The sequence below is a fragment of the Phyllopteryx taeniolatus genome, chromosome 6, assembly GCF_024500385.1.
Source record: "Phyllopteryx taeniolatus isolate TA_2022b chromosome 6, UOR_Ptae_1.2, whole genome shotgun sequence".
Classification (NCBI taxonomy): domain Eukaryota; kingdom Metazoa; phylum Chordata; class Actinopteri; order Syngnathiformes; family Syngnathidae; genus Phyllopteryx; species Phyllopteryx taeniolatus.
This window is the reverse complement of record NC_084507.1, coordinates 17,087,162-17,113,204: the sequence shown is the minus strand read 5'-3', so window position 1 is coordinate 17,113,204 and position 26,043 is coordinate 17,087,162. Positions and strand designations below refer to the sequence as shown.

The 26,043-nt window shown below is 41.9% G+C and overlaps 1 protein-coding gene across 2 annotated transcripts in view; it reads left to right on the top strand.

Annotated features, from left to right (window-relative positions):
• Window positions 1-26,043, top strand: part of clstn3 (calsyntenin 3) — a 36,013-nt gene that overhangs the window by 6,290 nt on the left and 3,680 nt on the right. For both annotated transcript variants that reach the window (XM_061776974.1, XM_061776975.1), the window contains exons 3-15: window positions 672-794; window positions 2,762-2,972; window positions 3,046-3,254; window positions 5,463-5,612; window positions 6,443-6,628; window positions 7,968-8,255; window positions 8,903-9,015; window positions 11,320-11,479; window positions 14,204-14,251; window positions 16,648-16,796; window positions 17,470-17,618; window positions 23,996-24,222; window positions 25,525-25,686. In XM_061776974.1, coding sequence (XP_061632958.1) covers window positions 672-794; window positions 2,762-2,972; window positions 3,046-3,254; window positions 5,463-5,612; window positions 6,443-6,628; window positions 7,968-8,255; window positions 8,903-9,015; window positions 11,320-11,479; window positions 14,204-14,251; window positions 16,648-16,796; window positions 17,470-17,618; window positions 23,996-24,222; window positions 25,525-25,686 — 2,175 coding nt within the window. The remainder of the gene's footprint in view (window positions 1-671; window positions 795-2,761; window positions 2,973-3,045; window positions 3,255-5,462; window positions 5,613-6,442; window positions 6,629-7,967; window positions 8,256-8,902; window positions 9,016-11,319; window positions 11,480-14,203; window positions 14,252-16,647; window positions 16,797-17,469; window positions 17,619-23,995; window positions 24,223-25,524; window positions 25,687-26,043) is intronic.

Below are 26,043 nucleotides of genomic sequence, written 5' to 3'. Positions count from 1 at the left end.
CGCTGATAAGCATTCCAGAAGAATCTGATGTGGTCACTAGGGGTTGAACCGACTCGTTGACTAGTCAACTTTACAACTTTGCAATGATGGTTATAGCTTGAGATTGATTGATTACCAGTCAAATGTTTTGGCAACAATTTCAATAAATCTTTAATGTGAATTTTTTTGAGTTCCGAGCCTTCACTTTGTGGATTTTTGTAATGCCTTTGCATGTGGGCAAGGAGTGCCGCATTTGACGATGCACTTCCAGCCATTTATTGAGTGGGACAAACAATCAGACACACAAATACAAAATGAGAACACTCACAAGGAGCTGCTGTAGGCCACAACTCGCATCCAGAAGCTCACACGGAAAAAAACAGCCAACCCGACTGACTCCAGCTCCTGATGTCACTCACTAGCCCACGCCACTTAAAGGTACACATCAAACACACAAATGCAACAGCACATGCAGTAGTAATTTCACTTTATAAAATACTTTATTTACATTTCTTTACATTTACATTCTCTTTTATGGTGGTGTTTTTTTTGGTGGAGCTGGAACATATTAGGGCATTTCAATGGGCAACATTTATTTGACATGATTTATCATTCAACTCTTCAGTTAAGGTAGTATATTTTAAGGTATTATACTTTTATACATTTATATTTTGATTGCTTGGTCTCCTCAGCCAATAAGCACAAACCATGGATCGAGACAGAGTACCAGGGCATCGTGATGGAGAATGACAATACGGTCCTCCTCAACCCGCCGCTCTTCGCCCTGGACAAAGACGCTCCGCTCCACTACGCCGGTAACGCCCAACAGTACACGCACAATGACCTCACAGATCCTTCATTGCACGTTATTTTGTGTTAGATCTCTTAAGACCGCAGTCATCGCATGGCTGTATTTTCACCCACCCCGTTTTAAATGAATAGATGAATTTGCTGGTCGAGGCGTCTATTTTTAGAGCAGCATAGTGTAATTGAAGCCATCATGGCAGGAGCAGTCAGCCGCTCTATCATGCGTGCGCCCTGGGACCTGAAATAACCATGTGGGCTCAAATGATAATGGAGAAATAGGTTTGTGTCACTCACAAAGAGGGAATGTTTTGTTGTTAAAAGCTGCAAAACCCTTGGATCAGATGCTACAGTACAGTTTGTATTGAGTGGCAACCTCCTTCATTTTTATTCTATTCTGTAGGACAAGGCATTCTCACTCTTTTATGCCAAAAATGACATTAAAATTGTGCGACAGTTGTCACAGTTTCCCCATTTTAAATGTAGTATACAATATACATTCACACATATACATATATATGTACACACACAGTGGTGTAACAATGGTACATGTTTCCCAGCATTAAAATCATTTAGATACTAGTCAAAGACAACACAAGTAAACACAAAATGCAGTTTTTAAATCAAGGTTTTTATTATTAAGGGAGAAAAAAATCACAAGTGAAAAATGAAAGTGAAACATCCTATATTTCATGTACTGTATCTTACACCGCACTTGTGTTTTTACATCCTAAATGTGTACATTTTGATAGTTTTATAGTGGCTGTTTGTTGTCACTCTATTACCGGAGACAAATTCGTTGTGTGTTTTAACATGCATGGCCAATAAAGATGATTCTGATTCTGATACATATACATACTGCACATCGCGTAAAGACCGGCTTTTTAGGTTTTATTCAAAGGTCTTATTTGAAAAAGTAGTAAAAACTACTAACTATATTTATACATACTGTATAGAGTAACCTTAATTTTTAATTTCTCTTAATATTGTTTTTTCTTTTGTTTTAATTTTTAACTTTTTATTTATTAAGGGTTGGTGGCACAAAATCAAGCCTTTATGTAATTATGTACGAATTATGTATTTTATTATTGTTGTGCGTATGCTAAAGAGCATTCACATGTTATTCTGCACCAAAGTTTTAAATTATTATTATTATTATTATTACAATTATTGTACAGTCTATACCGTCTACATTTCTCAACTGATTCAAAGCATTAAAACGTCAAAATATTCACTAAATTCAGGACATTCCACATGCCAAAAAAATTCCAACTTTTCCCACTATTCCACATTTTACATGCCAAAAATAAGAACACTGAAGTGAATGAAACATTCAACAAAAACATTTCTCATCATTTCATTCATTTCAACTTCAAACTGTCCAGCTCATTCGGGATATCTTGGCATTTCAATGATTCCCACAGTTTTTACAATAAAATTCGCAAATTAAGAGATATTTACCATATTTATCTCCTCCTTCCATATATTCTGACCCGTTTAAACCATTTCAGGGCGTCAAATTTTCACAGTAAAATTCTCAAGTGAAGAGATATTGTACATATTTACCTCATGAGCGATTCAAGCCATTCCAACTTCAAGTTTCACATTCTGCATTTCAACAATTCAATTAATTCCACAGCATTTCACTTCAGCGTCAGTTCTTCAGTATTCACCCGCAAAAATAATTATTACAGTAATTATATGAGTCCCCGTGACCCTGCACAGGATAAGCTGTATAGAAAATGTATACAGTAATATAATTGTCTTTCTTATATTTCTTTCTTTTCTTCTTCAAAATTGGTTATTATTATTTGCAGATTGTCTGTTTGAAATCTCATTGGTCTACCGCCTTATAGTGCGATTTGTGGCATCCCTTTTAACGTGCTAGCTACAAGATATATATCTGAGCTATGAACATATATGCAGACGACATGTTCTCCTTCATGCCTCCATTTATTGTCCTCCCTCCAACATCCAGGTGAAATTTGTGGTTTCCGGGTGCACAACGGGCCCTCGGGCTCGGGCTCGGTCCAGTTTGAAGCGGTGGTCCTGGACCGCTCTACCGGGGAGGGTCTGGTGCGCTCCAAGGAGCCGCTGGACTGCGAGAGCCAGCGGGAGCACAGCTTCACCATCCAGGCCTACGACTGCGGCGAGGGGCCCGATGGCGTCAACAGCAAGAAATCCCACAAGTGGGTGCGATCCTCCCGGGAACGCGTGCACATCCGCTCCTCATCCTTCTTACAACGCTCCTTGTCTCCTCAGGGCCACTGTACATGTGCGTGTCAACGACGTCAACGAGTTCTCCCCCGTGTTCGTAGAGCGTCGCTACGAGGCGTCGGTCCCAGAGGGGCGTCTGTTTGATCACATCGTCCGCGTGGAGGCTCTGGATGCCGACTGCTCCCCGCAGTACAGCCAGATTTGCTTCTATGACATCATCACTCCCAACGTGCCCTTTGCTATTGACAACGATGGTGAGACAAAAGAGCCCTAGAGCAGCGTTTTTCAAACTGTTTGGTTCCATAATCCTCACTTGAAACTTAAATGGCATATGCTAGCCACGCCCACTAGGCTGTTTGAATGACAAAATAGGGCCTCGCAGAAGAAAGTGTTTGCCCAGTCCTTGTTGCTAGGCGGAATAAATGGGGCTCAATTACAACTGCCCCACAAACCAATGAAAAAATTGGCATATGCTATTAGCTATGGCTTCCAGGCTGTTTTAATGGCAAACTCAGGTGAAGCGCAGAAACAAGAAGTTGAAGGCCTCTAAGGAAATTAGAACGATAAAACAATGTAATTACACAACTGAACACTGCTCTGTATTGAATATAAAGTACATTGGAAAGGGGGAATAAAAGTTGCACATTGCTGGATCAAGTTGGTCAGTCCTCCCTCGGCCCCTAATGCAGTCATGTTAATTTTTTTGGGTCACATTACAAATTTTCCCAGCATTCCACTCGTTGCTCGGCAGTACTCTTGGGGCTCAATTGTAACTGCCACATCAGCCAATGAAAATAAATGGAATATGCTAGCTACACCCACTAGGCTGTTTGAACAACAAAAATGAGACTGATGGCAACATTTGCTTGTTGCTAGGCAAAATTCATAAGGCTCAACTGTAACTGCCCCACTGACCAACGAAAACATTTGCACGTGCTAGCCATGCCCAATAGCTTTTTTTTCATGTAAAAATATGGCCTGAGGGCACTGCACAACAAGTGTCTGCCTTGCCACTTGCTGCAAGGCGGAATTCATGGTGCTTAATTGTAACTGCCCTGTCGGCCAATTAAAAGAAAATGACATAGGCTAGCCACACTCAATAGGTTGTAGCTAAGACAAAAAAGGCCTGACAGCACCAATGCCATAAGTGTCTGCCTGGAGACTGGTTGCCAGGGAGAATTAATGGGGCATCATTATAACTGCTCCACAGGCCAATGAAAAAACATTTTGTTAGCCACACCCACTACATTGTTTAAATGGCAAAATAGGGGCTCCTAGGGGTGTTAGTAACACACAAATGAATAATTTCTCTATATTAAATATGAAATATGTCATGGAATGGAAGAAAAACATCTATTGCTCGAAATAGGGCAGTGGTCCTTCTGTCCCGAATAGCGCATTATCACTAAAAATAAAAAATAGGTCATACAGTGGTACCTTGACTTATGAGTGGCGCAACTTACGAGTTTTCCCAGCTTCAAGTTGTCCCTTTGTGTTGCGAATCAAAATTTTAAGTAGGAGCAAACTTCAGCTACAGCACCACTCGAGGAAAGTGCAAATACAGTATAATGGCGCAATGAAAGCACTGTAATGCACTCGCATGTGAGCAAGGAGAGCCACAAGTAGACATCAGCCTATTGCTTTAGTTTCTCTTTTATAATGTTTTTATACATTACAGTGCTATTTTCTTTATTAAAAACGTAACAATTGTTTTGTGTGTTTTTCGGGGGCGGTCCTAGTTATGGGTAGAAAGGATTAATGGGCTTTCAATTAATTTCAATGGGGAAAATTGATTTGACATATGAGTAAAGTGACTTATGAGCTTGGACACGGAACAAATCAAACTCGTAAGTCAACGTACTGCTGTAGATTCAATTTGGACTAAACCTCTAAATTCTATATATCTTCATGCACAAATAGATAATGGTGCACAGGCATAAAGTCCAACAATTGCATCGTCTTCCTTCCCCTGCCAGATATTAAGCCACAAATGTGAAAATAGACTCAGCGTGGGCGGACTATCGTTGTGAATTTCTGCATAAACACTGCAGCAGCTGTTCAGGTGATCTCTCCATTTATTCTCTGAGGTCTTATTTCTCGTTGCTGCAACTGCTGGCTGGCTGACTGACAGCCCGGGGTGTTTTTGTAACACAAAACAGGGAGAAGGAAGAACAGCTGCCTCATTGTGACTCTGCACAATTTGCGCTGTGGTCCAAGACCTCACGTTCTGACCCCGTCGTTCTTTCTTTATGCGATGTTCCTTCATGTTACAACATCTTACGTGACCATCACTTTTCTCACCTTTGCGCATAACAAAAAGCTTCTTTCTAAAGATTGTACAAGTGCCGTGTACCAAGGAGGGTGGTTTGACGCAGGACTCGCATCCCAGTGACTAACTCCTCTTCCGCACGATATTCTTTGTCTCATTATCATCTTTCTTTCTCTCTTTCTTTGTCTTCTAGGTAACATTAAGAACACAGAGCCGCTGGACTCCAAGCGTCAGCGCGTTCACACCTTCTGGGTGACCGCCTTCGACTGCGGCAAGAACCGCGCTCAGGCCGACGCTCAGGTGGCGGTCACAGTCAAGCCGTCCTGCAAGCCTGGTTGGATCGGTAACTCACTCCCTCGCCCCGTTGCGTCATTCCTAGTCGTAGATAGCATCAACGTGGGTTGGGAGCTATGTGGGTTGGCTGGCGACGTGAGTCAGCTTGAGTAGAACGAAGTGGTGCCGAGGCTTACTAATATCAAGGGTTTATAATTGGAATTGTTTTAATCCTTATTCCAATTATTGTTATACGGTGGTGGGCGGGCAACTCCTTTGCTGGCATAAAAGCGCTCAGTAGCATTGACCTGCATTTACAACCTAAATTCTATAATTTCTTTCCATGAAATTGTATTTATTTATTCCCGAATCTATTCTCTGCCTGTCTCAGTAGTACTGAGACAGGCTAATACCATCCTGTCCCCTGTCCACAATTTAGCCCAACATTCAAGTATGTGCCGGTTATCATAAACTAACAGTGGTGACTCTGTTAGCTAATGACAGCCAACGGCTAGTGACCAAGTCATGAGGTGAGAAACTCAATTTGGGGACAGTACTATGTACTATTTGTGATCTCACAGTTTGGCAAAATTTAGGAAGGAACTAAGGGGTGGCGATGATTCAAGAGGCTACTACTAACTGCAGCCCAGAGGATGAAGAAAAAAAGCAAACGCCTTTAAAGACAGTAAAAACATGCATTGTATTTTCACTCATGGAGGCAGCACTTTCTTCTCCAAACTACTGAATTATTCCTGTCAATTAGTGCAGTGCGTCTGCACACGTTGGCAAACACAAATGAACCCCCACCACATTGGCATCTTAAATGAAGTGATCAGTCAAGGGCGGAGCCCGCCTCTCGCCATGAGTCAGCTTGGATTAACTGGTTTTAATGTGTTTCAGGTTGGACCAAGCGGGTGGAGTACACACCTGGCTCAGGTAGCATCCCGCTCTTCCCCACCTTGCATTTGGAGACTTGCGAGGAGACCGTATGGAACATCCAGGCCACCGTAGAGCTTCAGACCGGCCACATCGGGAAAGGCTGCGACCGTGACAGCTACTCTGACAGATCTGTGCGCCGGCTCTGCGGTAAGTGAATCTAAAAACATGACCTGACTCTTTCTCTTGAGGTTTTACCTGAGATGGGAGTAAGTCACATACGTCCAAGTCATAAGTCTCAAGTCTTAACCTTCTAGTTTCAAGCAAGTGACTGTGGCAAAAATCAAATCATGTCGATTCCCCTCTAAATTTCAAGCAAGTCGAGTATATTTGCACATTAGCCATTGTTCACTCAGTATTAGCATGAAGCGTCACCACTATCTGTACTTGCATGAGTTAGCTGGACTAACACATTCCCAACTATATATAGTTTTTAAATTGTTCAAAACCTTGTATCTTTTTTCTGTTACTTCATTGTCTTCTCAATGAAACCATAACCGACATGAAGCTTATTTAATCTTTGACTAGCTATCAGTTAACTATACTGCATAGTTAACAAAGCTCTACCTAGCTTTGGGAGTTTTAGAGTGACAAGATGAATTTAAATGTCATAGGTTTCACTTAGTATTAGCATGTAGCATCAATGTCCTGTCTTTGTGGGTTTTATAGCGACAGAGTGAAGTTAGATGACTTAGCTGTTGTTTCCCTTATCATCATACTATACATCATACACTTTGTCACAACATACAGTATATTTGCATATTTGCCACTTTTCAGTCGGTATTAGCATGTAGCGTCACCGCAACTGTACTGGGGTTAGTTCGCTGGCAGTGACATTGGCAAATATGACATGGTGGGGGTATTTTTTCTCAATGCTTCCAAAGGTCTTAATTGTCAATAACTTTATCTTCTCAATTAAATGCAAAACCACCATGAAGCTCAATTCATATTTGACCAGCTATCGGTAAGCAAAATTGTGACGTTAACGTAGCTTACTTCATTTTGTGGGTTTTATAGTGACGGAGTGAGTTAGATTCCGTAGTTGTTGTGTCACTTATCTTTGAGTTACAAACCTTGCATTCTCTTTTTTTTTTTGATTTGATCAAAAACATAATAATTGAATCCAAATGTACTAATCTTCAGAGCTCCTTCCTTGGTAGCTGCTTCTTGGGTTGGCCTTTGCAGATTCCGGTGGGTTGTCAGTTTTGTGTGAACTTTACAAAAGATATTTTTCTTTCAAAAACAAAAGAAATGGCACACTATCATGAAAATGCCTATTTTCGAATCTAAACAGGCAGGACTTGTCAAGTCATGTAGTTCAAGTCCAAGTAAAGTCGAGCCTCATGAATACCAATCGAAGTTGAGTCTTTCATATGTTTTTGTCTCGAGTCCTAAAATTGGTGACTTAAGACTGACTCGAGTCAAGCCATGTAACTCGAGTCCCCCACCTCTGTTCTTTTTATTGATATGTTGGCTCCAACTGTTCCAGGCGCCGTTCGGGGCGAGGTGGACCTCATCCCGCCTCCGTCGCCTGCAGCCAACTGGACATCGGCCCTTCCCACTCTTCCCTCCTCGGATTCCTCTCTGGTCTTCTCCTTCAACGGGTCCAACCACGTGGCGGTAGTACCGGACGCGGTGGTCTCGGGTCTCTCCGGCGACCATTTCACCCTGCAGCTGTGGATGCGCAGGTGGGGTACCAATGTCCAGCCAGCGGCCGCTCAGGCTAAAGCGAGCCGCAAGGAAGAGGAGACCATCGTGTGCAGCACTGTCAAGAATGGTAAGTTACACTAAATAACTTTATATGAACTAGAATGGTAAATAAATAATCCTGTGTTTTTCCATCATCCTATGTTAGTGAAGCAGGTTTTTCTGCAATGACAATGACCAAAACGAAATTAAGGAGTAGACTGGACATAAGTAACACACTTTGGGTGTCATTGTCTCCCATTACCCCAAGATTGCACCAGCTTGTTGAAGAGAAACAAGCAGAAGTAGCTAACGTTCGCTTGATTTTTATGCTCTCAAAACAATGTGTTCCCTAGATTTGGCTAAAGCTGAAAACCCAAAAGGTCCACTCTTCCATTTGAAGCCTGTCCAAATGGATATTTGACGTCGTTGTCGGCAAATCAGCCTTTCTTGAATATTCTTTTAGAATGCTACCCTCCTGTGAGTTATCACAGGAGGTGTTCAGAGCTGAATATATATGGCCTCAATGGGCGAGGTGCTCTTGAGGGAGGCCCTTAACCTCACGTCCTCCGCTACAGCAGCCACAATAAGTCCAGTAAAAAGAGGCAATGTGCACCTCGGCCGCTGTGTGAATACTATTTGAATATTTGCCCCAAGAAAGGGAGATTGAAATGAAATTTTAAAAATCAATAGAAAAGTCAAGTTAAAGTCCTGAGCGTTGTCGTTTCTTCTTCACAGATGACGCGTTCTCCCACTACTCGCTGTCCGTGCACGGCTGCCGTCTCTCGCTCTTTTACTGGCCCGATGTCTCTGCTGCACGGCCCGTCAAGTTCCTGTGGAAATTGGAGCAGGTACTGGGGGGATGTTCTTTGCTTTCACATCAAACTGTTAGGGTAATAGTCTCACACATGCAGCAAACATATGAAAAAGACCAATGTGTCTGTCAGGCTCGAGTGTGAGAGTGCAGGGTTTACTGGTGGTAGTCGGGGATTCTATTTTGACTGAAACCATTCGCCCCAGACAGATTGTGAAGGATTACAGTAAAACTGATACTGAGTTTAAGATCAGATTTGTTCAAATCCCTCTGTCTTTGTCTGATACCTTGTTACCTTACACCCCTCTTCTCCGCTCAATATACCAACGTGGACCTACAGTATTTGTCCACCATTTTACTGGGGTGTATTTTTTTTTTAAATCCATATTTTAACTATTCATGAAAGCAAAGAAAATGAATCATCTTAGAAAAGTATTTTTTACAAAATTATTTAAGAACTATAAAGAAATATTTTGCATGGTAATTCAAGACAGGGGCAAACCTAAAAAAAAGTATTTTACCAAAAATATACTGCATTTTTTTTGGGATGATTAAAATGGAAATTTTGTATATTGAAATAATGTATTATATTTTAAAAGTCAGGCTGGTCACAAGCAAATGAAAATATTTTTTTCAAAAATATAATTTAGAAATATAAATGACCAGAGATAAAATTACTATATACTGTAATATAAAGGCTGCGAGTGACTGGCGCCCAGTTCAGGGTGTAGTCCGCCTTTCGCCCGAAGTCAGCTGGGATAGGCTCCAGCACCCCGCGACCCTACCCAGGATAAGCGGTGTTGACAATGGATGGATGGATGTAATATAAAGGAATGTTTTAAAAAGTGTAAAAAGTACTATATATTTGAAAAACATTAATGATTTGATGATAATTCTAATAATATCGAGCCATACTGTAGTCCACTCTAAAAAATATTTTACCCAAAATGTTTTTAACATATGAAAAAATTAATATATGTGTATAAAATAATAATAATAATAATAATAATAATAATGCTTTCATCAAGTCACTCACAACTCTAATGAAATTTTTGACCTAAAATGTAAAAATTGTTTACCTAAAAATATGAAATAAATATACAGAATATAAAAATAAAGTACAGTATACAGTATAAACACAGTATACAGTATACAAATATACAGTATATGAAATTTAAAAAATATATATTAATTGTAAAAGTACAATATATTGTTCACGAGTGAGGGAAGAATGGAATGAGAGATCGACAGGCGGCTCGGTGCAGCGTCTGTAGTGATGCAGACTTTGTATCGGTCCGTTGTGGTAAAGAAGGAGCTAAGCCGAAAGGCGAAGCTCTCAATTTACTGGTCGATCTACGTTCCTACCCTCACCTATGGTCACGAGCTGTGGGTCGTGACCGAAAGAACAAGATCCCGGATACAAGCGGCCGAAATTAGTTTCCTCCGCAGGGTGTCCGGGCTCTCCCGTAGAGATAGGGTGAGTAGCTCGGTCATCAGGATCTCAGAGTAGAGTCGCTGCTCTTCCACATCGAGAGGAGCCAGATGAGGTGGCTGGGACATCTGATTCGGATGCCTCCCTGACTCCTCCCTGGTGAGGTGTTCCGGGCATGTCGCACCGGGAGGAGACCCCGGGGACGACCAAGGACATGCTGGAGGGACTATGTCTTTCGGCTAGCCTGGGAACGCCTAGGGATCCCCCCGGAAGATCTGGATGAAGTGGCTAGGGAGAGGGAAGTCTGGGTGTCCCTGCTAAAGCTACTGTCCCCGCGACCCGACTCCGGGTAAGCAGTAGAAAATGGATGGATGGATGGATGGATGGATGGATATTTTTTAAATAATAATATAGGCTGTTCTTCCGGACACCTCCCTGGTGAGGTGTTGCGGGCACGTCCCACTGGGAGGAGACCCCGGGGACGACCCAGGACATGCTGGAGAGACTACGTCTCTCGGCTGGCCTGGGAACGTCTCGGGATCCCCCCGCAAGAGCTGGATGAAGTGGCTGGGGAGAGGGAAGTCTGGGCGTCACTGCTAAAGCTACTGCCCCCGTGACCCGACCTCGGATAAGCGGTAGAAAATGGATGGATGGAGGCTGTTCTGAAGTCGGGGGCAACCAATAACATAGTTGTAAAATATAAATTACAACATATAAGTAAACAAATACATTAACAATGATATTCAGTGATTAATAATACATAATAATATTAACATTTAAAAGAAAAGAATTACAAAAATAAAAAAAGTAATAACATCTGTAAACAGTAGGTCAGTTTGTTTGCTACCAATGCAATATTGACTCCATGCCATCCTAAACGACTGTCCGATTGTCCCATGTGCTCGCCAGGTGTGTGACAGCGAGTGGCACCACCTGTCACTTAGCGTCCAGTTCCCCTCTGTGACCCTGTACGTGGACGGTGTCACCTTTGACCCCGCTCTCATCCACGACAATGGCGCCCTGCCCAACCCGGCCCCCCGCCAGAGGATGTCCATCGGTGCCTGCTGGGGTGAGAGCCGCAACGTTGATGAATGAAAACTGATTCTGACAGCCAGCGAGGGTGAAATAAATTTTCGGGCATGAAAGCGACGAGCGGCTATCATCTAAATCAGCGGTGTCTAACCTTTTTTACGCCACGGATTGTATTAACATAAAGCAGGGGTGTCAAACTCCTTTTTGTCATAATACAGCAAATCTGCACATTTCAGTGGCTTTTTATTGTGGCCAGCCCAAGGCACATCTGTGGAATAATCATGCTGTCTAATCAGCATATTGATATGCCACACGCATGAGGTGGATGGATTATCTCACTAACACAGGTTTAGAGAGATTTGTGAACAATATTTAGGCAAGAGAGTAACAGGCCTTTAGTGTACCAATAAAAAGTCTTAGATCTTTGAGTTCAGCTCATGCAGAATGGGAGCAACAACAAAAGTGTTTCATTTTTTTTCTTCATTGTAGTTTGTTCAACTACAGGAAGTCCTCGATTTACGAACGAGTTCCGTTCCTACGCTGGCGACGTAACACGAATTTCCGTGTAAGTTGGATTTCACCGTTAAAGTCGAAATTTACAGCGAAATACTTGTGTTATGGGTATTGTCCCACGTGAGTGTGACGGCAAGCACAGTGTGTGTGGGCGTGTCCGTCGATGTGTGAGTGAGACGGGACTGCGCAGGCGTTGTCCGGCGGGACTATGAAGGAGGAAGAAGTGCGTGCCGGGGCGAGTGTGTACAGTAGCAAGTGTAGTGACGGCGACCGGGGAAGAGTAGCGATGAATGTGCAGAGGAGCTAATAAAGCCATTAAAGCAGCAAATCGGTGCTTCGTGCCAGCTCAGCTGTGCAACGAGAGAAGGGAGTTAACCCCTGTGTCTCCCGACCACGGTCAGGTGACCGTAGCAGGAAAGGTTAACACTTCGTATAAAGAAAGTAAAATATATTAAAATATAAAAATAAGATTCTGTACTTACCATTACTGCTGAGAGTGTGAAAAAAGGCAAAGATACTCCCGGCGCACAAACACAGACAAGCACTATGCACTAGCTAAGCAGAAACACTATGGTGCTGGGACAAAATGGCGGACGAGGCACGGGCGTCGTAAAGGCGAAACGTCATAGGTCGAGTACGTCGTAACTCAAGGACTTTCTGTATTCCAGTCTGGGAGGTCAGAAAACCAGTCAGTATCTCGTGTGACCACCATTTAAGCAGTGTAGCACATTTATTTATTGCACAGGTATGGTTTAGGCTGCCCACAAAAAAAAAAAGAAAAAAAAAGGCCACTCTAAAATCTGTGAGGTGGATGGATTAGCTTGGTAAAGCAGAAGTGCTCACCAACACAGATTTATGAACAATATTTGAGAGAAATAGGCCTTTATGTACTTAGGTACAAAAAAAAAAAAAAAAAAGATATTTACGTTCAGGACATGAAAAATGGGAGCAAAACCAAGTGTTGCATTTATATTTTTGTTCAGTGTAGTTTATTCAACTATTGTTCAATCTATTTTTTTCAAAAAGGGTTTGGTAACATTAAAAGTCAAGACAATTTAAATTCTGGTAAATTTAACCCCGAAGAAGCTGTACAAACTCTTGCTTGTCAGCTTACTTTTTTATATATGATATCACAAAACTGAATAAAAAAATGAATTTGTATTGAGGTATAGGTGCATGTTCCTGATTTCCAAAATACAGACTGTGACGATCAATGAATATTTTTCAGTTTCTCTGTGCGGCCAAATGTCACGGCTCGGCGGTTGGGGACCGCTGATGTAAATCATGGCGTCACAACTTTTTATAAAGCGTGTCGGAGGGCTCTCGCGGGACATTTTATACACTTTGCTCACTTAAGATTTAGTTGATACGTTTTTGCATCTTTGAGGGCTAATAATATAACGCAGTCATCAATTATTCAGCATGGCTGAGCAGCATGATGGCCAGGCAGCTATGTCTTTCAGAAACACCACACTAAAATGTCTAGATCTCTGGCTGCCAATTAGCAAGATAGAAAGACAAACACTGTAGAAGCGGCTGGTAGTAGCTGCTCGATAACGCGGAGATGGTGTTAGAGAAAATAGACTTCAAAGATAGACTGAAATCATGCCAAAGTCGAGTTAAAACACCACTATAAAGACACACAGACAGGGAACTTACCAAGGGAGAATTGACTTTACACAACACTGTTTTACTGTTGTGGTACGCACATCGGCCTCACATTTGAGAGGTTCTCTGTTCGAATCAAGAAAGTCTCATTTTTCTATTTTCATAGATTTGGGGGATCCTGGTGACTTGTAGCCTTATCTACAATATTTCTATCAACAATATATTTAGCACATTGGATATGCCTTTATTGAGAAAGAGTATGAATCCTTCTTGACCAGGGACTTTAAAAATAGCACATAGAAATGTACCTTGACTTATATGAGTGCCCCAAATAATAAAAGCTAACCATTCCAAAAATAACAATGATATACTTTAGCTAATGATTTAATTACAATACCCTGCACGTATGCTAACACAGATTTACTGTTTAAGTCGAGCAACTAAACTGAGCATGCAAAAGTCTTTTCTCTCTTAGATTGCCTGCATTTTTTAGCATGCGCTTTTACTGCATTTTTCCATTTATCATTCCTTCCTGTCACTCTGTGGTCCGCTCAGGCATCACCTCGCGTCCTCTTCATACATTTTGATGAGTGTTTGTCTCATTTCTCCTTCTCTCCCCCCACATTGCTATTCCCTGCAGAGCCGGAGGACAAGCAGAGAGAGATCGTGAACAACAGCGTCCCAGAAGGTAAAGAAAGAACGAGGGATCTTATGAGGGGGTGTCAGGGATATAATTCAGGATTACCTCTCACACACACAACTCAAACCCTCTCACGCTCACAACTGGAAATCCATTCCCTACATCATAAAATGAAATGAATATAATGGGCTCATACAGTCCCCTCCAATAGTATTGGAACGGCAAGGTAAATATCTTTGTTTTTGTTGGATAGAAGAAGAAGAAGAAGAAGATGATGTGTGACATCTAGATGTGTTAAACAACTCAGGACAAAGTACCTTTTGTTTGAAGCCACCCACTTTTCAAGTGAGCAAAAGTATTGGAACAGACATTATTAAATTAACTTGAATGACTGAATAATAATGTTGAATAACATTTCATATTTGGCGGCATAAAAATGCCATGCAATAACTGCATCAAACCTGCGACCCTTTGACTTCACCAGACTGTATTCTTCATTTCAGATGCTCTTACAGGTCTTTACTGCAGCCTCTTTGAGTTCTTGTTTGTTTCTGGAGATTTCTCCCTTCAGTCTCTTCTTCAGGAGGTAAAATGATTACTCTATTGAGATAAGGTCCGGTGATTGACTTGGCCAGTGTAAGACCTTCCACCTCCCCCCCCCCCCCCCCCTGATGAAGTCCTTTGTTATGTTGGCAGTGTGTTTTGGGTAATCGTCTTGTTGCATGATGAAGCCTCTCCCGATTAGTTTGGATGAATTTTTCTGTCAATTGCCAGACAAAATGGTTTTGTAGACTTCAGAATTAATTCTGCTGCTACCATCATGAGTTACATCATCAATAAAGAATCGTCAGCCTGTTCCAGAAGCAGCCATGCAAGCCCAAGCCATGACATTACCTCCACCATACATCACACATGACCTTGTGTGTTTTGGATCGTAAGCAGATCCTTTCGTTCTCCATCCTTTGGCCTTTCCATCACTTTGGTAGAGGTTAATCTTGATTTCATCAGTCCATAAAACTTTGTTCCAAAACTTTTGTTGCTCATCTCTGTACTTCTTTGTAAAATCCAATCTGGCCTTCCAATTCTTTTTGCTGATGAGTGGTTTGCATCTTTGGTATAGCCTGTATATTTCTTCTCTCGAAGTCTTCTTCGAACAGTGGATTGTGACACCTTCACCCCTGCCCAGTGCAGGTTGGCAGTGATGTCACTGACTGTTGTCTTTAGGTGTTTCTTCACTGCTCTCACAATGTTTCTGTCATTGACTGCTGTTGATAACCTTGGCCGACCTATTTGATGTCTGTTGCTCGGTACACCAGTAGTTTCTTTCTTTTTCAAGACATTCCAAATTGTTGTATTGGCCATGCCCAATGTTTGTGCAATAGCTCTGATTGATTTTCCCTCTTCTCTCAGCTTCAAAATGGTTTGCCTTCCCCCCATAGACACCTCTTCATGTTTGCCTAACTAAGCACTATTTAATGAGCAACTAGAAACACCCATCAGTCACATGTTCCAATACTTTTGCTCACTTGAAAAGTGGGTGGCTTCAAACAAAAGACGATATGTCCTGGGTTGTTTAACACGCCTAGATGTATATACCATGAAATAAAAGATGGAATTCTTGTCTCATATTCATATTTTGATCTGAAACCCAAATGTCTTCAGTATACAACAAAAACAAAGGAACTGACCTTGCAGTTCCAATACTTTTGGAGGGGACTGTATAATATGCTGAAATACGTGTTTTAGTGGGGTTTGTGAGCGTGCTTTAGTAGTGTACTGTATATAAGCAAAAAATTCAGTATTGTGTGTGAGAGTCTTTAAGGAGTGTGTGTGAACGAACAAAAATAAGTAGCGTAGTAGTGTAAATGAGTAAAAAAAAAAATGTGGTTGTGTTGTAAATCCAGTAGTCCGTGTGAAAGCATTTCAGTAGTGTATGTGACGGCATTTCATCGTGTGAGCGAAAAAAACATTCAGTAGTATATATACATGTGAGAATTTCAGTAGGGTGTGAGAGCGTTATTGTAGTGAATGCGAGAGCGTTTCACTTTTGTGTGTGGGATCGTTTCAGTAGTGTAAGCATTTCATTGTGAGCGTTTCAGCACTGTAGTTTTGAATGAATATTTTAGAGTGCGAGAGTGTTTCAGTAGTGTTTATGAGCCAAACATTCAGTAAGTCTGTTTGGGAGCCTTTCAGTAATGTGTGTGCGAACGTTTTAGTTGCGTGTGTCAGTGGGGAAAAAAAATCATAAGTGTGTGTCAAAGCGTTTTAGTACTGAGTATGAGAGTATTTCATTATTGAGCATGAGAGCGTTTCAGTAGCTGTGTGTGTGAGAGAGGTAATCCTGAATTATGTTCCTGGCGGCCCCTCGTAGGGTTACTCTTTTCGCTTGTGTTGATGCTTTTTGTTGATCCGAATAAGTGTTCATGTCTGATATTGGGCATCAGTGAAATATGTGGGAGGTTACCACGGCCTGTTGTCGGGGTTGACGGTGCGTCCGGGCAGCGTGGAGCCTCACAGTGTGGTGGAGTGTCTGTACGCCTGCAGGGAGGGCCTGGACTTTGGAGACTTGGAGACTTTGGGATCTGGAATGAAGGTAACAACCCTTCAGGGAATTGTGTTGGGCCTCATAACATTGAGGAGATGATTATAACAATCTCCTAGCAGGAGATTCCTCCATGTCACTAAAGGAGCAGTGACATGGAGGATGACATTTAATAATATTCCATTTAATGTACAGTGTTCTCTGCTGTACAGTTTATAGTTTATATTACAGTTGTGAATGTGAGAGCAAATGGTTGTTTGTCTCTATGTGCCCTGCGATTGGCTGGCAACCAGTTCAGGGTGTACCCCGCCTCCTGCCCGATGACAGCTGGGATAGGCTCCAGCACGCCCGCGACCCTAGTGAGGAGAAGCGGCTCAGAAAATGGATGGATAGATAACAAAATGTTGAATGTCTATTTTACTAATGTTGAATGTTTATTTTACTAATGTTTAGTTTTGTCACTTTTTTTTATTAAATGTTGAATGTTGAACAAATTAAAATTGTTTATGTAGGGTTTTTTTTATTTACAGTACATCAATTAACCAATTATTTAATTTGATAAATGAATGTTTTAAAAAATGAATGATATATTATGAAGCAATTTTAGGAATAAATGGCTAAATTAATGCAAGACATATTACAGGACTCTTGATAGAATGGAATATATAAAATGTATTTAGCTTGGTTAAATGCAGTTTTCTAACTTTCTGTTTGATGTTTTCAGGTGCACGTGAACCCAAGCCAGTCAGTGTTAGTCCTGGAGGGGGACGACATTGAGAGCTTTAACCGTGCCGTGCAGCAGGTGACCTACAGGAACTCCCTCCGCTTTGCCACGCCCGGAGTGCGACCCCTCAAACTTACCACCTCGTTCAGGTACCGCAACTCCTCATGGCATCTAATCACCATGAAACACATTTGAGTGCAAGCACACAGCAAGTGGATAGACTTATTTCATTTGCAAAAGCACACTCGAGCCAGAAATGGAGCGCGGTTGCCAAGCTTCTATAATAGACTTTTTATTCCCCTCTTGGCTGCACAATCAATACAAAATGAAGTCAGGCTGAGGGGTTGCGCCTTCATGATGTAAACTGTGAAAGTGGAATGTTTTGTGGTGGAAATATTACATTGCCAGACATTGCAGCCCCAGGCACTTGTCACATAAAGTGTCACTCCGGGGCCTGTGACCGCCTCCTCTTCCTCCTCCTCCCCCTCCTCCTTTTCCTCCTCCTCCCCCTCCTCCTTTTCCTCCTCCTCATGAACTCATCAAACATGACTCTTGCCTCAGCGCTGATAAGGGAAAATAATCATCAAGAGATAACTACAAGTATCTGATCTCCTGTTTGCTCACTTCAGCCCCAAAGTCACCTGCCATCTTCTTGGCAAACCGCAGGTTGCACACTCAAATTACCTATTGAGCTCCGGTAAAGTCAAGTTGGACTTAATTCAATTGGCAGCAGCTCATGGCCACTCAATTAGCTTTTCAAATAACGCAAAGAAGAGATGATTCAAATTCCAACTCTTGTAAAGACCCAGCAGTTTCTGCATGCTTACATCAAATTGCTACTTGCCGTGGGCTCTTTTTATTTTATTATTGCAGTATGAAACTGTCTGTGTAGCTAGAAATAGCCAGTAAATACGGTACTTTGTCTTTTGTAAATTGAACAAAATTGGCTGAAAAGAACAATTTTATATTTGTTCCATGAAATCATATTAACTTATTCCCTACAGTCTATCTTCTTCGTTTTGTGGCATTTCTCTTTGCTGCACTACTTCCAGTGTATGTGGATGTAGATTTTTTTTTTTTTTATATTTTCTTGTCCAACCATATTTCAGCCTCTATGTGTTGCCATGTCAATCTAATCTGCAGACAGCCTTCGGAATACCGAGGTAACTTTAACTAATTAGAAATGGGACTGTTATTTAACCAATCAGACTTCAAATTCGTCCTCACAGACGATGATGTCAACAATTTTCTGTTCTCTGGTTGGTTGGTCAGCGCAAAAGTTGTCACAGCAAAGTTCAACTAGCAAAACACTTCTGTAGCAAGTGAGTGTCGATGCCATACCTTCCACAAATATGCCCGACCTTGAAAATTTTACATTTTCACATGAAAATGCAATTTTGTGTTGGGCAAAAGATTACTGTATTTTCACGACCATAAGGCGCACTTAAAAGTCTTATGTGTGCACCGAGTTCCAAAATCTATAAATGTTGCTGTGTGATTAGCGCTCCGCTTGACTGACTGGGAGCATTTCCTGCCGACACGCTGCTTATATAGAGGAAAGGCGGACGTGACTGAGTACAGCATGCGGACGTAAAGGGGGAAGGGTGAGCGTGAAGGAGGACGCTAAAGGCACGCCCCCAGTAGGTATATAGCGCCGGTATGTGCATTGTACAAAAAAACATCAGTTTGGCTAAGGACCCCCGAAAATGGCACCTACGAAGAGACGCGCTTACGAAGCACAGTTTAAACTGCAAGCTGTCAGTTACGTGGAGGAACATGGGAATCGAACAGCCACGAGAGAATTCAAGATCAACGAATCCATGGTTCGCAAGTGGAGGAAGCAGGAAAACAAGCTTCGCCAAGTCAAGAAGATGAAGCTGAGTTTCCGCGGAAACAAGGCGAGGTGGCCCGAGTTGGAAGACCAACTCGAGCAATGGATTAATGAGCAAAGAACAGCCGGGAGAAGCGTCTCTACAGTCACCATTCGACTGAGTGCAATAACGCTTGCAGAAGAAATTAAAATCGAACATTTTCAAGGAGGTCCGTCTTGGTGCTTTCGTTTTATGAAACGGCGCCATCTATCCATCCGGGCAAGGACTACCGTGGTGCAGCAACCTCCGGCGGATTACAAGGAAAAGCTGGCCATCTTCCGCTCCTACTGCAGTAAAAAGATTGCCGACAAACACATCCAGCCCAACCACATCACCAACATGGACGAGGTGCCGCTCACTTTCGACATCCCGGTGAACCACACTGTAGAGAAGAAGGGGACCACCACGGTAGCGATACGCACAATGGGGCACGAGAAGTCGGCTTTTACTGTTGTGCTTGGTTGCCGTGGTAATGGACAGAAACTGCCACCTATGGTGATTTTTAAGAGGAAGACACTGCCTAAAGAAAAGGTTCCAGCCGAAGTCATCGTTAAGGCCAATCAAAAGGGCTGGATGGACGAGGAGAAAATGAGAGAGTGGCTGAGTGAGGTGTACGTAAAGAGACCGGATGTTTTTTTCCACGCGTCACCGTCCTTGTTGATTTGTGACTCCATGCGCGCCCATCTCACAGCCACTGTGAAAAACCAAGTGCAACTAAGACTGGGAGGCAACGCCAAGCGAGTTACGCCACCAACTCGCGTGGCGTGTAGGTCTAGCTACAGTGCCGTGAAAAAATATTTGCCCCTTCTCAAATTATTATATTTTTGCATATCTTCTCCACTTTAATGTTTAAGATCATCAAACAAATGTAAATATTGGATAAAGATAACGCAAGTAAACATAAAATTTAGTTTTTAAATGGTGATTTTATTTATTCACGGGGGTGATGGTGGAAACAATTCAAAGCTCCCTGGTCCTGTGTGAAAAAGTAATTCAAGAACAGATGAGAAATAAAATAATTGACATCTATCAGTCTTGAAAGGGTTACAAAGCCATTTCCAAAGCTTTAGGACTCCAGCGAACTACGGTGAGAGAAAAATGGAACAGTGGTGAACCTTCCCAGGAGTGCCCGGCCGACAAAAATTACCCCGAGAGCACAGCAACGACTCATCCAGGAGGTCACAAAGGAACCCAGCCAAATGACCGCTGATGTGAACAAAGGCCCTCGAGTTCTAATATAGTGGGGAGGAGAGATTTGTGCCGAACTCTAAAGTGCATCTCATGGTGCCATTCTGGCCACACCCCCAAAAAATCAGTTAAACTGAAATGGTGAAACACCGTTTTAACGCTATATCTCCACAACTGAGTATGAAATACCGTAGTTGTCAGTTTTTGCGAATGTTGCCAGCAATTATCTTGAAATATCCATCCATCCATTTTCTGAGGCGCTTCTCCTCACTAGGGTCGCGGGCGTGCTGGAGCGTATCCCAACTATCATCGGGCAGGAGGCGGGGTACACCCCGAACTGGTTGCCAGCCAATCGCAGGGCACATACAAACAAACAACATTCGCACTCACATTCACACCTACGGGCAATTTAGAGTCCCCAATTAATGCATGTTTTTGGGATGTGGGAGGAAACCGGAGTGCCCGGAGAAAACCCACGCAGGCACGGGGAGAACATGCAAACTCCACACAGGCGGGACCGGGGATTGAACCCCGCTCCTCAGACCTGTGAGGCTGACGCTCTAACCAGTCGGCCACCGTGCCGCCTATCTTGAAATATTTTAAATTATTTTAATTTTAAATATTTAGAATCAAATCACTCTATTCACTTTACTGGGCCCTTAAAGTGTGGAGGGATTACATTTAACAATATTATTGACAAAAGATTTGTGAATAAGGTGATATTTGTTTTTTAGTAATCTTTAAAAAGTGTTGTTTGTAACTACATTCCCTGGTGGATATGCTACAAGCTCTCTATATTTATCACTTTTAACTAAACTGAATACTTAATATCCAAGAGTCCACACTTCACATCAAATATCTGCTAAATGGTCTTATTACTGTCAATGTTTTTAACAGAATTGGGTCATTACAAAGAGGCTATTTTTGTTCAATGTATCTGGTTGAAATCGGCGCTGATATATATATATATATATTTTTTTTTTTTTTGTGTGTCCCATATTTTAACAATCTACTGGCACTTTTTTCAAGAAATAAAATGTGCCTTCTAACTCAGTTGATTTGGATGTTGCATTGATCATTTATTCCTTTATCACTGTCTTTAGTAAAGGTGAAGAAGTCAATCAAAGGTACAGTAAAATGCACAGAACAGTCTTTTGTCTAAAGTTAATGCTCCAGCATGCTCTACATCTACACAACTGCGTCTCTGGCTTTAGTTGTCGCTTTTCGCTGGTGAAATATTAATTCCCCCTCAGATTAGTGCAGTCCAGTGCATGTATGTGGTGAGCTGCGTATTTATATTTATACCACAGCAAGAGTGAGAGAGAGCGAAAAAGTAAGCTGCTGACAAGGCAGATCGCATCAAACTCAAAGCCCGAGCACATAATGCATCTGTCTTTAAAATTAAAATTATTTCCCCTGTGATTGGCTGGTGACCAGTCCAGGATGGCTAAAGTCAGCTGGGATAGGTTCCAGCTCACTCGGGACCCTAATGAGGACAAGCCCGATAGAAAATGGATGGAGGATTTCTAGGCCACATGTTGGTGCGGTAGGGTTTCTCTCTCAACAATTCAAGGTCATAAAGAGATTGTTTTAGTTTCAGCTCAAGTGTGCCATGACTTTTCTTTTTTCTTTATATCACCCCCGCCCCCTCCTCCTTATTTCATTGCGTGTGTGTGAAGATTAGATTGATTTTGGGCCAGGAAGTAACCCAGATGGCTGAACAGCAGGCCCTTCTGGAGAAGCCGATAGAAGCAGCTGCTCACTGTGATAGTGGAAATGTAACACACGCATTCACACGTGCTGTGCTTAATCCACCCGCAAATATCATCATACTGATTTATCAAGCAAATGTATAAATATTTTGCAATCATATGGCATATATTTTTTATTCTCTCTTAATAGTATAGTAAGTCTTTGATTATGTATCCTGTATTATATTGTCTTGTAGATGTATTTTACTGCTTTTTTACATCATGGCCAGGGGACTACAGATGAAAACTAGCCTTCTGGCTAATTCTGGCTTTTTTAACCATGCGTACCTCATGTGTTTTATGAAATTGCATTGTCCCCTTTCAAATAAACTGATTAATAATAATAATAATATTTGTCTATATTAATGGTACAGTATTTAACAAAACGACTGTCTTCTGGAATTTGAGGCAGAATTATCCCAACAGTATGTGCTACTTGGGAACAATCAGCGGAGGAAGCTATTGATTCATTGAACTATTTTGACCACAGACGCGCATTTAATTCAGTTCATCCATGAACTGTTTCTAACACATTTTGTTAGTAACATCTTGAGATGGAGGTATAATAGAGTGCTTTTGATTCAGGCTCATCTTATTTGCTGGCGAAGGAAGTAGGGATGCCCATGAAAATTAACTTGTCAAGTAATTTATTTTTTGTTTTTTAACCATTTTGCCAGTTAAATTGCGAAGAAATGGTGGCAAAATGGAGCACGCCAGTTGGCAGTAATCAGCAGAGGCAAGCGTGGATTTTTCAGGCTAAACTTATTTGCTGGCTAAACAAGTGGATTGCAACCGTTTTGACTAGGAATGGCCATTAAAATCAATCAGTCAACGAATTGTTTCATAAGCGTTTTGTTTATACATCTTGCAGAGATGCAGGAAAAGTTTAGTACTCTTGATGCAGGTTTAGCTTATTTCCTGGCTAAAGAAGTAGGTATGTCCATACAAAATCAATAGTCAACTAATTGTTTCTTAAGCGTTTTGATCAAATCTAGTGGCAAAAAAAAAGAAAATAGTGTGGTGCGAGGCAGCATCCAGCAGAGGGAGCTGTTGATTCAAGCCCAACGTATTTGCTGGCTATAGAATCAGGGATGGCAATAAAAATCAATTAGTGTGCTCATTGTTTCTGAAGCATTTGGCCAATTAAGTCATGGACAATTCAGGCCAAATGGAGTGCACACCTTGGCAGCAACCAGAAGGGGGAGCCTTTCATTCTGACTTAACTTATTTGCTGGCTAAAGAAGTGGAGGGCCATAAACACCGGTTAGTCAGTGAATTGTTTCTTCAGCATTTTGTCAGTTAAGTCATGAAGAAATTGTGACAAAAAGGAGTGTTTGACTTGGCAGCAACCAGCAGAGAGAACTGTTGATTCAGGCTAAACCTATTTGCTGGCTCAAGAAGGGAGGTGTACATGAAAATCAATTCGCTAATTGTTGCTTAAGCATTGTATCAGTTAAGGCTAGTGGCAAAAACAACTGTGGTTCTTTTATTTTATTTTGTTTATTCAGGCTAAACATATTTGCAGGCTAAAGAAGTGAAGCATTGCAAGCCAATTAAGGTAAATAGTGCTACTTGGCAGCAACCAGCAGAGCAGAGGGAACTGTGGATTCAGGCTCAAACTATTTGCTGGCTAAAGAAGTAGGAGGGATCACATAAACTTTGTTAATTTCAGTTTCAGAGTTTTCTGGCTAACGGTCTGCTTCTCAACCCTGCTAGATGTTTCAACGAGGAGAGTTGTCTGTCCCTGAAGCCGCTGGAAGGTTACCTGGTGGTCCTCCAGCCCGATGCTCCTCAGATCTCACTGTCCGGGGTCGGCCCCCATCTGGCTCGCCCTGCTCCTGAGTTCGAAGGCCCCCGGGGCGTCCTTCTTTTCCCCGAGCTGCGGATTGTCTGTTCGCTAACGCATGCTGTCAACACGGCTGCACAGGGGATGGAAGGCGGTGGTAAGTCAAAGAAATACATATCTGTTGACTAGATCAATCAGTATGGTTCAGTTCGGTATCATACACCTTTAACTTTTTCCATTGTAACGGGTCCCAAATTATCCAATCTGAACTGTCTCACTTTTCAAGAGCCCTTTGTCAGGGTTCAGTAAGCTTTGGTGCGCCTCTGTATGCTTCATTATTCCTTGGTATGCCTCGGTTTTCCTCTGCATGCTTCACTATTTGTCGGTATGCTTTGTTATGCCATGATATGTATGCTTCAGTATTCCTTGGTGTGCCATGGTATACATTGGTATCCTTCAGTATTCTTTGGTATGCTTCATTATTCCTCTGTATGCTTCGTTATTTTTGGGTATGCATCTTTATGCCATGTATGCTTGATTATTTGGTATGATTGGGTGTTCCTCGCTATGATTACGTATGTTTTGGTACGCTTCCGTAGACCAGTATTCCTCTGTATGGTTTGATATACTTCGCTATTCTTGGGTATGTTCCGATATGCTTCCATTTTCCTCAGTATCATTCTGTATGCTTTGGTATTACTTGGTATGCTGTGATATTCTTTGGTATGCTTCAGTATGCCTCAGGTAGCCCTTGATACTGTATGCTTTGGTATTCATTGGTATGCATTGATATTCATCGGAATGCTTTGTTATGATTTGGTATGCTTCTTTATTCCCTGGTGTGGGTCGGTATTCCTTCGTATGCTCCAGTATGTTTGGTATTCTTCTGCATGCTTCTTTGAGCTTTGGTATTTCTCGGTTTGCTTCTGTATGTTTTGGTAAACATTGGTATTCTTTAGTATGTTTCGGTATCTTTTGGTAAACTTCAGTATGCTTCGTTATTCTTTAGTATTTTTCGGTATGCTTCGTTGTGCTTTGGCATTCCTCTGTATGCTTTCTTATGTTTTGGTACGGTTTGGTATTCCTCGGTATACTGTGGCATGCCTCAGTATCCTCCAGTATGCTCTGGTGGGAAGGAACTTGACACTAGACAAAGTTGATAACACGAAAGCAAAAATTGTCTGTTGACCAATTAACAGACAGCATTATGTTTAACTCCACCCTGCACTTAGATGCCATATTGTGTCCATGTGGCTGGTACCCCAACGAAAGGGGGCTAGAAAGTGGGATGATATCCCGTAGGATGTTTGTGTACCCTTAACATCTGACAATGGAAACACAAGGAAAACCTTGAACCAAACTGAACCCTACTTCTTATTGAAACAGGGCATATGTAATCTTCAACAATTTCTCCATAGATGATAGCGATTTGTCAATTGCTTTTTACGTGGTATTGCAGCGCTGATGTCTGACGCAGTGGCCCATACTTTGGACGGCTGTGAGGTTCAACCTCTGGGCGAGGAGCTAGACCCAGAGAGGGAGGAGCTTCTGGTTGATATGGATGTTGTGCGAGAACGGGGTTTGGAGATCATCAATACGACCGCCTACATTGCTATTACAGGTAATTAAGACAATGGAGCCTACAACTTTGGAAACCAATGCAATGGAGAGCTCATATGGTGTGTTCGGGGTGAACACACTATAGAAGTAAACCAACAGAAAGTGGGCTTAATTATTTTTGCATTAACATTGCAAGTTCATTCAAAAGAGGATCCAATTCTGTTTCTGGTCAACTTCTTATTCAGGCCTGAAGGAGCCTCAGTCAATACAAAAAAGGTAATGTGACATTGCACAGGTTAAGCAAACTACTTCCAAGACTTGAAATGACTGACACTGAGACCATCTCTCAGTATGATTCATTTCAAAACTGGTCTTACTTCAGTTACAGCCTTCATTTATGTACAAATAAAATAATGAT